Source organism: Rhyacophila brunnea, unplaced genomic scaffold (genome assembly GCF_057557595.1).
Source record: "Rhyacophila brunnea isolate RB1 unplaced genomic scaffold, BYU_Rbru_1.0 scaffold_14, whole genome shotgun sequence".
In the NCBI taxonomy this organism is placed as follows: domain Eukaryota; kingdom Metazoa; phylum Arthropoda; class Insecta; order Trichoptera; family Rhyacophilidae; genus Rhyacophila; species Rhyacophila brunnea.
In genome coordinates this window covers 32,673,316-32,687,431 of record NW_028232796.1, presented here as the reverse complement: position 1 = coordinate 32,687,431, position 14,116 = coordinate 32,673,316, and the positions used below count along the sequence as shown (strand labels likewise).

The following is a 14,116-nucleotide window of genomic DNA, read 5'->3' as shown; positions in this document are numbered from 1 at the left end:
AAACCGACACGCCAGCCTATAGAAGACAGACTCTAACTCAGTCTAACGTTTTTGCTTTCATTGAAGTATGAACAAAGTTTCTTCTTCTTATTTTGCCATCCCCTAGCAGAGGTCGGCCACCATCAAGGCGATCTTATCTTTGTCATCTGCTACCAGGAACCCTAATGCCCATTTCGTAAATTTTATTAAATATATCAACGAGAATTTCTAATTGACCTTCTAATATTTTTTTCATTAATTCGTTGTAAATATTATCAGGGCCGACAGCTTTACCATTTTTAGAATTTCGTATTGCGTTTATTATCTCTGCCCTATTTATGCATGGGGCTTGTTCACATTCATTAAACGTATAGCCAATTGGTCCCCTATCATCATTAAACAGATTTTCAATATATGTCTTCCAACGAATCAGTTTCTTTTCTATATCCAATATAATACGCCCATCTTCGTCTTTCAAGATAGTTGATGAGGTTCATTTCGTAATTCCCAATGTTTCCTTTATCTTCTTGTGCATATTAAAGGAATCGTATTTTCGTTGGAGATTTTCAATTTCTTTGCATTGGTCGGACATCCATTCTTCTTTAGGTATACGAATTTTTCTTTTTATGGTATTATGAATTCTACTATATTATTGAGCTTCATTTTTATTTTTCCATTTTCTTCTTTCGTCCATTAAAGATGAGATGTCAGTTCCTGGATAAGTTTTAGTAGATGTTACGCTATTTCTGTAACGATTGCGAATTAATATATAGTATATTTGATTTCTTACAATGTTATTGCCATCATCTTGTGGGGATTTCCATGTATACAATCGCCTTGCTGGAAGTCTGACTAATGCGTTACAAACAACCATACTCTGTTCCTGGAAAAATTGTAGTAATCTTTCTCCTCGATCATTTCTTTGTCCTAGACCAAATTCTCCTACTAATTCTCCACTTTTACCTTTACCAATCTTTGCGTTGAAATCTCCTGAACAAAGTTTAGTGTGTGCTATCTACGTCTAATCTTAACAGCCTACCACCACCCCTCTCCACTGATAAATTGGGCGATTTAGTTTCTTTCGCATTTTTCTAAATGATGTTCCTAGAATTGCCGATTTTATAGATACTCGTAATAGTAAAAAATAGTTAAAATTTACCTATGTGTTTTACTATTGATTTATTCCCATGGTTTCTCGTCCATTAATAAATACTTAACTGTTGTCTTGAGATGTGTTCAAAATATAAATTTCAACTGGGCCGCTCCGGGTTCGAACCCGCTGAGGCTACAATTTATTTTTCATAGTCCCAAAGCCTGGTAGTTTTGTGATTGTTTCTTTGCTATTATTAACTACACATTTTTTAAACTACCATATTTTCAATTGTCAGTTAGTGACTTTGAACCTTTTAAACGTAATAATTATAAAACTTAACGTTAGTTAATCTAAAAGCAGTGAAGTATATATTAAGTGTAACCATAAAAACCACATATTAATGGAAAATACAAATTAATGACACTGTAGAAAAACCAGGCCGAATAACCTCGTTTGACGGTACTCAACGGGAACCAATTTTTTATTGAGCCGTGAGTGAAAAGGGTTGAAAGGTGAGTGAAAGTGGTTTTTTCTATTTTATCCGTGACCGCTGTCCGATTCAAAGTGACATTTTTTAATCAGAGACAATCTGGAAGTTTAATTTGAGTTTTAGTGTCAGGGTAGGTATTAAAAAATAATACAAGTTATTAGACAATTTAAAATTTTTATATAAATAAACAAATAAAAGGCAGGTTGAATAAAACCAACCACACCATCTCTAATATTATGCATTCTTAAGGGGTTAAGGGGGATCATATATGCCTACAGAGAACCTAGCGGAAAAATACGAAGCTTGCAGTTTGAGAATTCTTTTTGATAATTTACAATTTCAACTGTATTAATTAATAAATAGGTATGTACTTATCTGAAAACATTAAAAAGATTTTTTTTAAGTCAAAGATAAACTTACAATTGAATCGTCTAGTTTCAAAAGCCCCTAAAACCACTTTTGACAGTTCTGAGAAAAATGAGAAAAAGTCATATCTATTGAATGCGGGAACTTTGTGTATTTATTATTTGATTTATACACTATAAAGAGTATAATATTTAGTATCCTTTACTCACTTTTTGCATATTTTACTGAAAGAATATATTAAAAATCAAATAATTTTCATTTTAGGGGACTTTGAAACTCAACTACCGTTTTAGGGGCTTTTAAAATTAACATCTATGATTTTAGGGGGTTATGAAACTTACATCATAGAAATGGCGCATGAGGAAATTGCAAAAGGCGTCCTGTGGTTATATTTTTTGGAGAAAAAATAAATATGTTTTGTACAAATTGAAAAAATATTTATTCGAAGTAGGTAACTAAAATTAACAATATAAATAAAATTATGTTAACGATATAGAATTTACTATTGTATACATACATATTATATAATTAAAAATATTACAAATAATAATGAAATAGAACAGTAGTCTATACTTATATATAAAAATGAATGTTTGTTTGTCCCGCATGCGTTCCTATACTATTCATCCGATTGCGATGAAACTTTTGTGAGTTATTATGTGCACACCCGCAAAAGTTTTTAAATTGGAAAAACTATATTTTTCTTCTTCTTCTTCATTCTATCTTATTTTATTCATATGATTACTATACCATTCATCCGATTGCGATGAAACTTTCGTCAGTTGTTGTGCACACACCCGCAAAGGTTTCTAAATTAGAACAATCATCATCATCTTCTTCTTCTTCATTCTATCTTCTCTTATTCGTGTGGTTCCTATACCATTCATCCGATTGCGATGAAACTTTTGTCGGTTATTGTGCGCATACTCACAAATGTGTTTTAATTAGAAAAACCACCTTCTTTTTCTATTCTATCTTCTTCTATTCGTATGCTTTCTTATACCGTTCATCCGATTGCGATGAAACTTTCGTCAGTTGCTGTGCGCACACCCGCGAAGGTTTCTGAATTAGTACAACCATCATCTTCTATTCTATCTTCTTGTATGCGTGTGCGTTCCTATATAACATTTATCCGATTGCGATGAAACTTTCGTCAGTTGCTGTGCGCACACCCGCGAAGGTTTCTAAATTAGTAAAACTATCTTCTTTTTTTTCTTCTTCTTTTATTCTATCTTCTTCTATATGTTAGCGTTCCTATACCATTCATCCGATTAAAGTGAAACTTTGGTGACTTGTTGTGCGGACGCCCGCAAAGGTTTCTGAATGAGTACAACCATCATTCAGAAACTGACGAAAGTTTCATCGCAATCGGATGAATGGTATAGCAATGCATACGAATAGAAGAAGAAGATGGTTGTACTAATTCAAAAATCTTTGCGGGTGTGCGCACTATAACTGACGAAAGTTTCATCGCAATCGGATGAATGGTATGGGAACCATACGAATAAAAGAAAATAGAATGAAGAAGGAGATTTTTCTAATTCAGAAACCTTGGTAGATGTGCACACAATAACTCACCAAAGTTTTATCGTAATCGGATGAATGGTATAGGTATAGTGTATATATAATTATTTATATTCTAGTTAGTGGCTGTCCCTACTTTATATTTTGTTATTATGCATTTTTAAATATTTGTATAGAAAATAATAAGTTGGTAAAACCGGTCCTGATAATTAATAAAATATGTGAAAAAAATATTAAGTCAATAGGTACATAATATTTAACGTTTTCAATGGTAAACTGTAATTATTTTAAATCAAGTAATTTTATAATCAACAATAGGGACAGTATGACGAGACACCACTGTATTATTGGACAAATAACACGCAGACATTGTCAATATTCACTTACCGTTTTTGGCGTTCGATATTGATTTCCCATATTTATTTTCTTTCTAAACGCTTTCTTGACTCATTGGGCTTACGTTTCGACACATTAATCAGTTCAATATTCATTATAAATAATATCGACAAATACTATTAACCTACAGAGCAATCAACACGAAGTCACTTTAATTTTTTTCAGGCAGACATATTATTGAAATACGTATCACATGACCATCAGAGCAGCCGCTGATTGGATTATTCATTTTAGGGGGATTTAAAATACACACGAAAACTGTTTTAGGGGGTTTTGAAATTAAGCCTAATTTTTGATAATAAATATTGACGGTTTTAGGCCTTTTTTGAAACTATAACTTTGTCCAACATATAGTGGACAAAAACATATCTCTAAATATATATTTAACTCAAAATTTTATGAAAACCGTTTTAGGGACTTTTGAAACTAGGGGTTTCAATTATTGTAAAAAAATGTGAATGTGTCACATATGTATTTGGTACATAGGTTACGTTAAAACAACAATACAATGCAGTTCCACCATGAACTGACAGTAAAGTTAACAAAATAAAAGGTTACGTTATTATTACTTTATTTTTATAGTTAGGTATATTTATTATTAAAATTTAGTTTGTTAAGTTTTCAAATTTTCGCCGTAAATTTTTGACTAATTCATAGTTTTAATCATAAAAGACTATATATACATCTAGACGCCACCCGTTGCATTGCTAAATGAAGCTGCGTGCCATGCGTTTGGTTTGTGGGCGAACGAACGCATTCGTCTACAAATGTTCGAGACCATAGACCATTTCGGTAGTGCTCGCCCAAAGTGCTCGCACTAGACGCTCAGAATTAAAATATAATTTTCTATTTTTTTACGTTATATAGTATTTTTAAGCGGTCAAAATGCAACCATTAGGTAAAAATATCCATAATTTTAAGTGATTTTAAAGAAACACTAGGTCACTGATATTAAAATATATAATAATATACAAATAAATTATCACGAACATGTATCAACTTACCTATGAAACGTAATACCATCTTCTTGCGTATCATTACGGCTACCATATTTTAATACAACACACAAAACTATCTTTCCTACTTAATTAACTAAAAATATTTACCACTGACTTTATGTTTAACACAAAAAATAGCAATTTAGCAACACGAGCTATGGCGCTACGTGAAGCGATTCACCACGATTTGTCGGCGATAGTTTTGGAAACTAACTTAAACATATGTAGACCTTTTATCTTACTCTAGCGCGTGTCGCAGAGATTAAAAGGGTGCCGAATACTTTCTCACTCGCACTCATGCATCGTTTTTGTTCAGGCCTTGGTTTTATTATTTTTATATCTATTTTAAAAAACATCGATTTTTATAAAAAATATAAATGTGTATAACTTGAAATCCTTTGTAATTATTCAAGGCTGCCCAAATATATTCAAATAATTGAATTGTATGATAATTACTACATTCAGTAGGTATTTGCATTTAATTGAGGACATGTTAAAAAAATATTTAGATGATTAAATGTTTAAGTATTCAGCATGCTTTTGTATCCCAAGCAAGTCTTAAACTTAAAATGTGATTATGCCTCAGATGCTATAAAAATATTGTGCAATCACACGCGATTGTCACTTGTCAGCTGTTTTCAAACATTTCGAACGATTCAAACTGACAGCACAGCCAGCTGAGTCAGCTAAGGAATTATTCTGAGTCAATGTGCCATGCTTCAATGTGTCATTGAATTGTGTTAGTGTATTTAATAACTAATATAATATCAGAGGAATACTACTAGTAATATCGATTGAATTTGTGTTACGAGTTGGCTGTCGATTTTCATGTAAGTATGTTAATTTTATTGTAAATATGTACAATATATTATCTATAATTGCATCCAGGGCGAAAGGCAGCAAGAACGTTTGACTATTGAAATTTGAATTCCTTACAGCTTGCCTGTTTTCGGAATACTTCCACTTGATAGATAAGACTACACTATGGCGGTTGATGGTGATATTATTGGGGATCACTTACATCTGGATGGAGTGGTTTTGAAATTACCTCCAGTTCCGTCTGAAGTATTGAACATAACCTATAACAACGAGAAAATTCCAGTAAGTTATGAAAGAAATAATGTGTATATACCTATTATAATATTGGTAAATTCATCATCATCACTAGCTTGAATCAACCCATTGCTGGATGAAGGCATCTCCAAACTGATTCCATTCCTCTTGGTATTGTGAATTTGTGTTCCCACATCCTTCCGCAGACCTTAACTAACTTGCTGATCCACCTTTTAGTCGTTTTCTATCTCTGGATGACCAGATTTGTTCTGCGATTGTCTTTTTTTCAGGCTGTGCCCGGCGATTTCCAATTTAGGTTTTTATTAAACTACCTAGGTTGTCTTAATTTTAAAAGTGACCTACCGTTTCGGGTCCATCTACATAAAAAGTAGGTTTTCTTCAACATCTTTGATTAGGTATTAATTCTGTTTTAATAACATATTTTTCATTTTAGGATGACATGATACGAGAGGTTCCAGAAAATTTGACATTGCCCTTTGCATCCAGCTTATTGAAGAATGTGCACATCGTAGATGCAAGATTATTAGCTTGCGATGATGATGTCAAAACAATAATTGAATTATCTTTGGATAACATGGTAAGTATGTACCTAGGGCTCTATGCACCAGTAACGAAGAATGCCTGTGGAAGGAAGGTAGGAGATTGCTGATTGAAAACAAGAGAGCTAGGAATGTCATATACTTACAGGATTTAAAGCTGAATTTTGGTTCATTTACTCAAAGATAACAATATTCTAAGTTAAATTTCTATCCATAGATGTGTGCCATTGATGAAAATATCTTTGCCAGTATTTTCACAGAGTTTAATTCTTGCCATTTTGGGCAAATATTATAATAAGTACATAATTTAACCAATATTCTCAATCACGATTAGTATCACGCAAACACTAGGCAACTTCTATTTTTATATTTTGGATAATGATGATTTTAGTTCCGAATTCGGCCAACAGTCAACTTCTTTTGTTCCATCTAAATCTTAATGGCATTATTGGGTGTGGACAAATTTACCGTGAAATGTATGATTGTAAGTAAACTTTATATTTTGGTTATTTCATAATAATAATATGTAAATAATCTGTTATTTCTAGGAGGCAAAATTTAATTTTAAAGTCGGAGATTCTATCGCAGTTCTCCCAGGGAATGATGATAGCGAGGTAGTCTTCATGCTGCACCGACTTAAACTGTCAGATAAATCCCACTATGGATGTGCGATATCACTGAGAGAACTCAATTCAAAACGAAATAGTACAATTCCAAAGCATCTACCACAGAATGAAAATCTTAAATATATATTAAAACATTGCATTGACATACGAAGTGTTCTGAAAAAGGTAAGAATTTTGATGTTGTCTATGTAACCCTAATACCTTGTTCCCATGTCGATTTTGTTACTCAACTTTATGTTGAATTATAGTAATGTTCCTACATAATATAGTTGAAACGATAGTCACAATCAAGATAGTATCAAGTGAATTCGTTGGTTCGTTAACATTTGTCTGACTACTTTAAAAGTTTTTTTAATGAAGACATATTTAATTAAGAAACTAAAACAACAGAATTCTCAAGGTTCAGCAGTGGCGCGTTTAGGGTGGTAGAGGCCCGATGCACTGATTGATTTTGAGGCCTCCACGATAAAAAGTAAAATGAATTCATAAATTCCAGTTTTTTAATTTTTTGCTTTATTTATTATTAGGCTATACATGTTTACATAATACGTTTTTTTACATCAATTGATTCTCTATGAAATTTTCAAATTTCTGTATATACCTAAATGCAAAGGATTATATTGAATTTAAGAAACAATTATTTTCATGTCACTTCGTATTCTAAGTGACATTATTTGCCATTGTATAGAATTTTTCATAAATTTGAAATTGGAAAAAATTCTCCAAAATTAATTGTAATTTGAAACACAAAGAATGTTTTTTTAATATTTCGATGTTACAGAACTAAAATCTAATTAAGCATAGGTTCGTTATTTCTAAATAGTACATTTAATACCCGCATTTACGTTTTTCTTTCCCGCGATTTACGTCGAAAATATTCAAAATATGCGAGTTACGCGCGCTTGACAATGGTTGGGTCGTGACACTCGAACGGCGTAAGGTGTTAGGAGGGAAAACTCCGTGTCTTTAGAACGGCGCACGGTGATTGGTCAGCAAGCGACGCTGTGATTGGCCCGAGTTCGGCGCATAACAAGGTGATTGGTCCATTGGTCGCCATTTTTTCTTTTGGCATCGTGTTTGTGTTTTATATACACTCCGTCTGTGTCCAACAAAAGAAGAAGCAATGAGGTTCATCGAGGGTTTAAAAACCTACTTTACAAGCTTTGCTGATATCCAAGATGACACTTTTAAATGTTTATATAGTCTTGAAAGAGAATTACATATCAAAAAAACAAAAATGCAACAAACTAATATAAGTACATGATTTTTTTAATAAAAAATAAAAAAAATTTCAATAAAAATTTAAATTGAATGTTGTTTTTTAATAAAACGTTATTTTTTTAGAAACATAAAATTTAAATGTTCTTTTTTCAATACCCTCCTTTTACATTTTCCTTCCAATTAGGTTTTTTTTTCCAGTCCCTTAAAAAACGTAAAATAGGGGTTATACTGTAGTTGATACATTTTTATTTGACTTAATAAAGTAGACACATTTAAGATTTTGGTATAATTTAATAATAATTTATTCTATGTAAAGCTGGCTACTCATTAGCGAGCCGTAACTATAACCGTTCCAGATACTGTAACCAACTTTAGATGCAATATAATTATTATTTATTAGTCTCGCAAACTAATTATTTGGCATCCATACCGGTTACTGTATCTGCAGCCGTCACAGTTATGGCGTTATATGAAACCCACCGCTGAGGTTCACGACACACCACAATACATACATACCAGTGTTTTATAAATTTTGTTCTTTCTGAGATTCATGGATCTCTCCATATCGTGGTAAAACTTACCTAAATAATTATGTATTTTTCAGATTCTCATTTGCGCTCTCAGTAAATATACTATAGACGAAAGTGAACGCAGGCGACTAGAAGAAATTTGCAGTCAGCAAGGCTCGTCGTTATACAATAAACATATCTTAGAAAAACGGGCATCCATTTTGGATTTACTGAGGCAATATCCGTCGTGCGACCCTCCTGTTACATTACTGATGCAGCATCTACCGAGACTTATGCCTAGACCGTACTCCATTTGCAACACCCAACTGGTCGACAAAAATAAAATTAAAATATGTTTTTCAGTTCTGGCGAATGTTAATGAAAGAAAAGGTGTTGCCACCGGATGGATGGAAATTCTAGCAAAAAAAATATTAGCATATAAAAATCAGCATATAAACGGTGATATATCTAATGAATTGGAATCTATAAATGAAAAATTAAATAATCTAGAAATTAATAATGAAATACCCAAAGAATGCGAAAGAAAAAAAAATATTATCCCTGTATACTTACGGAAATCGACAAACTTTACTTTACCTTTTGATTTAAGTCTTCCGATAATCATGATTGGTCCTGGAACCGGAGTTGCTCCGTTTATTGGTTTCTTGGAAGAGAGAAGACAGTTGAAAATTGATAATTCTGGCAAACAGCTAGGGCCAGCATGGTTGTATTTTGGGTGTCGTTACTATGAAAAAGACTTTATTTATAAAAAGGAATTGAATAACTTTATATCAGATGGCACATTAACGAAGTTAAAAGTTGCTCACTCAAGAGAGAAGGATTGTGAAATGAAGTATGTTCAGGTAAGATAACGTAACTGAGTTATAAGTATATATAAATATTCTAAAGCAGGCATATCCAACATCAGGTAGGCTCTGATCTCAGTGGCGAAGGGTGGAGGTAGGCTGTTAAGATCCGGGGTAAATATTGCACATTAAGCGTATAGTCATATGTATTTGTTTTATTGAACCAAAACTACAATCTGCAGATGGAGTTGATTTAAAAAATCAAATAAACCCTGCCTAATCAAACCTTAATAGTTTTGGTATACTTTGGGCGATCCGACAAAATTGTGCACACTTTATCATTCATACATCATTTGTTTTCGTTGAATTTATAATACATAATAATATTACACATGTTGTTGGTAAATTTTTTTTAAAATTCAATAAGCTCTGCTGTAACCAAGCTGACATATAAAAATTATGTGTGATTTAATATCATAATAATTATAGATATTTTTTTTTTTTTTTTATTTAGAGGAGTATTTTTTGACATATTATATTATGCTTAGTTTAAAAACTAACTAACGTCATGTGTAAATTTTTGTAGTCTTAGTTCAATGAAAATAAATATGTGTAACTGACAAAGTTTAGTAGGCACTATTTATATCACATCTTGACAGTCTACCTCCACTTTTCGCCACTATCTGATCTACATAGTTGATTGCCGACCTTTGATATAAGACAGCACCAAAAGAATAAGCGATCTACTATGTATGTATCCAGTATCAAAACCACACTCTCCTATTGTTACTCTTTAACATAAACAAAAACGTAGGACGCGTCTTTTACCATCACAAAGAAATACTCAATTACCCATTCTTCACAAAAAATGTTCATTGTTATACTATTCTCCTGTGCAAATAGTCTACTGCGTGATGGTAAGTGAAAACTTTTATTCAGTTTAAAGTGCGATGATTCATATATTCTCTTTCATACTCACTGCAGTAGGCAGGCGGTGAGTGTATGAACACGAATGGGTAATTTGAGAATGACTTTCATGTAAGTTGGTTAACGATATAAAAATAGGATTGGTCAATGCTTTCCCTTCAAAATCATAATGAAATCATAGTAGGTATATTATTACAACTGAATGTACCAACTTTTTACATTTCCATGACTCGATTCATATGGTGCGATCGCGTTGGACATGCTTGTCCTAAAGGACCTAAAGTAACAAGGACAATGTGTTTACATGAAAATTTTTCGATATCAATACTGATCTGTAATAATTTGTAACAAAAAGAGAATTAAGAAAAAGTTGAACGTTATCTATGTTAGAAGGATGTAATCTTCATCGGGACTAGTACCCAATGTGGGTAATAGCTGCTTTTTGAAAACATCTCCACTCACTTTTGTTTGCCGCAAACCTCCTTCGCGGCCTCAACTTCTGGAATGTTCTCTTTTTCTACTCAGTCCAACCACTCTCCCAACACTGCGATCCATGGCCTCAGTGAAGGGCTTCCCTTCAATTATGCAACCTTAGGTGCAATCGATGATGACATTGTAATAATTTCAATATTTTCTTGATAATGTATGATACTTCTGAAGTAAAAAAAGATCTCGATTTCCACGTTGGCCGCGTGGCTTAAGCGCCGGTCTATAGTGTCGTGGGTCCCAGGTTCGAATCCTGGGTCTGGCGAGTACACAAATTGTTTTTCAATTTGTGTATGAGTCAGAGTATGGACCTAATAGGTTGAGCAAGTGGCTGACATCCATTTCTCGTAAAAATAAAATCTGTTAATACAAACCTCAACTACTTGGAGGCCCATATGATCCTATTAGGATCGGACATGGTCGAAAGAAGATATATTTTTGGTGAACATAAAAATTGTCTAACTGATTCTTTCGATGCCATACATTTATTTCTTATTCCCCAGTATTGCTACAGCAGAATAGAAGCTTGTTTAAAATTTTGAAAAATTCTTTTCTTTCTCATATTAACCGTCAAGAAACTTTTTCACTTTTAACAAATCCTTCATCCGCTAGTAGCCAACAGATAAAACAATACTGTTGGTGTGGAAGTTTCCATCGGTGATAACAACAGCTGCTTTCAACCAAATTGCTTCATATATCAATATATTCCACTTATGTGTGTTAAATTGGATGTATATAATTTTAGTCCACTCATATTAGATCAAAATAATCCCTTATCTGAAAACAATAATGATGCGAATTGATGATAAATCGAGTAAATTTGTTTCACAGGATCACTTGGCTGCCGACGCAAAGGACCTTGTGGCGCTAATAACTGAGCAATCAGCTGTTATTTTTGTCTGCGGGGACTTAATCACGATGGGAAAACAAGTGGAGGAATGCTTCATCCGATGCTTTAAAACTGTCCAAGGAATCGACGAGACGGAAGCTAAAAGTATACTCGCAGAACTGAAGGGCAATCAAAGATACATTGAGGACATATGGACATAAATAAAACAATGTTGAAAATTGCAATTGTATATATTTTGTATCATAATATAGCAAATATAATAATGCACAAAAGCCTACTTTTTCTAGTTTAATATCTACAATTTGGTAATGATTGTAGTCATACAGTAATTTAATATTAAGAATCCTGACACTTCCTATTTATTTCACATATAAGGAATGTCAATTTTAGACACATAATTATAACGCATAGTAAACTCACATCAACGAATAAACCAATAAGATTAAACATAATAGAAATAAATTCTGTTAACGTTCTGTAGATAGTGAATGCATTGATTTAAGCTACTAATATTCGACTCGACGCCAACATAATCTCGACCAAATTGCATTCACTCCCGCCGCGTACACAGATGTCAAAATATTCAAGCCGAATAAATGTCATTAAACGTACAAAAAATATGCAGAAATATTGAGAACATTTACTAATTGAAAATATAACATGTAGTTTCAATAATTGAATTGTTGGAAGGATAATTACATAATTCTTATACTGAAATGACATAATTATTATAATTATCATTTTTGTATGTGATCTGCGTGGTCGTTGCAGCAGTCCCTTGAACTAATTTGAAAAGCGACTACTAAGCGCTGTGAATAGTATGGATTCTGTACACATGATGCCAGTGATTTTTTGAACTACACACTTCAGTGACAATTTGAGTGTTTCCTATGATGTGCATGAGCCAACAGATGTTTATTCCGACGAATTGCAACGTGGGAATATGGGAATAGCAACGATGCTTGACGGGATTTGAACCAATATATCCCCATTGGCATTGCGCCAATTTGCTTTAACCAATTAAGCTACGGGCCTCCTACTTAATTATGATAATTTAAACTAGTAGGTCCTACATGAAATGTGTATCAAATTGTGTTATTGTTAACAATCAGTTTTTGGAATGTTACATTCTCAAATCTTGTGAATTATTCGTTGAATAAAAGAAATTGTTTATTAAAAATATGCAAAAATCATGTCACAACAAAGCTGACGTGTTGCAGTTGTCGAGAATATATGTACGACCCACGTAATCGGTTGATACGACTTTAATTAGCAATATTAATTAATATGATAATGATTCTCATCACTAGAACATGATAAACCATCATTTTCTATACTAAATATGGAACAGGAATAATATTTAGTCAGCAGTAAATTGCGATCAATTTTTAAGTATAACTGATGACAGATTAAATTGGTAGATGTATTCTGAATAAGAAAAGAAACAAAATATTGTACGTACAATCATCCAATTGTCGTTTAGTCCACGCAGAATGGACGTGTTATTTTTACATTATACTCATCAAGGAAATACGCCTACATCTCAATGTATTTCATGTTTACACAAGGCGAGTGGCTTAAACTAGCTGCTAAATGTTACATACAATAAATACATATAGTCGACCCAAACTGACATCAATTAAATAAAACATATTATGTTTTATATATTATTAGCTACTAACACTAAGTCATCTGTAGTGGCTCAATCTACAAATTGTTGACCTAATTAGAACTGCCTCAGGATTGGAAAATGTATGTACTACAATTTAGTCACCCACCAAGGAAAGTACAGGAGTGAAAGAAGAATATCCTCATGGTAATCCAAATAAAATGGTGAAATGAAAACAAGTTTCCTATTCTGGATAGTAGTAATCGCCACGATGATCAACTCAGAGAAGTAGCACGTAAAGAATAATGCTTCAAATGCATTATGATGCACATCGCGTATTGTCATGCTGTCACTTTTGATGTGAGTCGAAAATGTGTAGGCATGTAGAAAATGATAAACAATGTTCATTGAGTCATGCGGGTGTCGATGCAGTGAGGTGACCTCGGCAGATTTTGCTAATTGACAAAGGTTCAAAATGTGTATGGGATGGCAGCATCAGTTTGATAACACCAAGAAAAATGACATTACACACTTTTTTCCCGTAGCGGCGGTTTACTGTGACAGTAATATATTTGAAGCTTCAGTGTCATTTAATTAAGTAGGAAACTGCATTACGTAATAAT

The 14,116-nt window shown here is 32.9% G+C and overlaps 1 protein-coding gene across 1 annotated transcript; it reads left to right on the top strand.

Annotated features, from left to right (window-relative positions):
* Positions 1-5,525: 5,525 nt before the first annotated feature.
* LOC147075876 (methionine synthase reductase) lies at positions 5,526-12,161 on the top strand. The gene is made up of 6 exons (XM_085942202.1): positions 5,526-5,676; positions 5,785-5,947; positions 6,354-6,497; positions 7,008-7,250; positions 8,911-9,678; positions 11,866-12,161. Exons 2-6 carry the CDS (start codon positions 5,831-5,833, stop codon positions 12,082-12,084), a joined length of 1,491 nt encoding a protein of 496 aa, XP_085798328.1. The 5' UTR covers positions 5,526-5,676; positions 5,785-5,830; the 3' UTR covers positions 12,085-12,161.
* Positions 12,162-14,116: the final 1,955 nt, after the last annotated feature.

What these genes read in the sequence shown, in the direction of transcription:
- LOC147075876 (XM_085942202.1), top strand. Translation starts at nt 5,831, where the DNA reads ATGGCGGTTGATGGTGATATTATTGGGGATCACTTACATCTGGATGGA. An exon ending in TACGAAGTGTTCTGAAAAAG is followed by an intron (nt 7,251 to 8,910) that starts GTAAGAATTTTG and finishes TGTATTTTTCAG; the next exon opens with ATTCTCATTTGCGCTCTCAG. An exon ending in GTGAAATGAAGTATGTTCAG is followed by an intron (nt 9,679 to 11,865) that starts GTAAGATAACGT and finishes TTTGTTTCACAG; the next exon opens with GATCACTTGGCTGCCGACGC.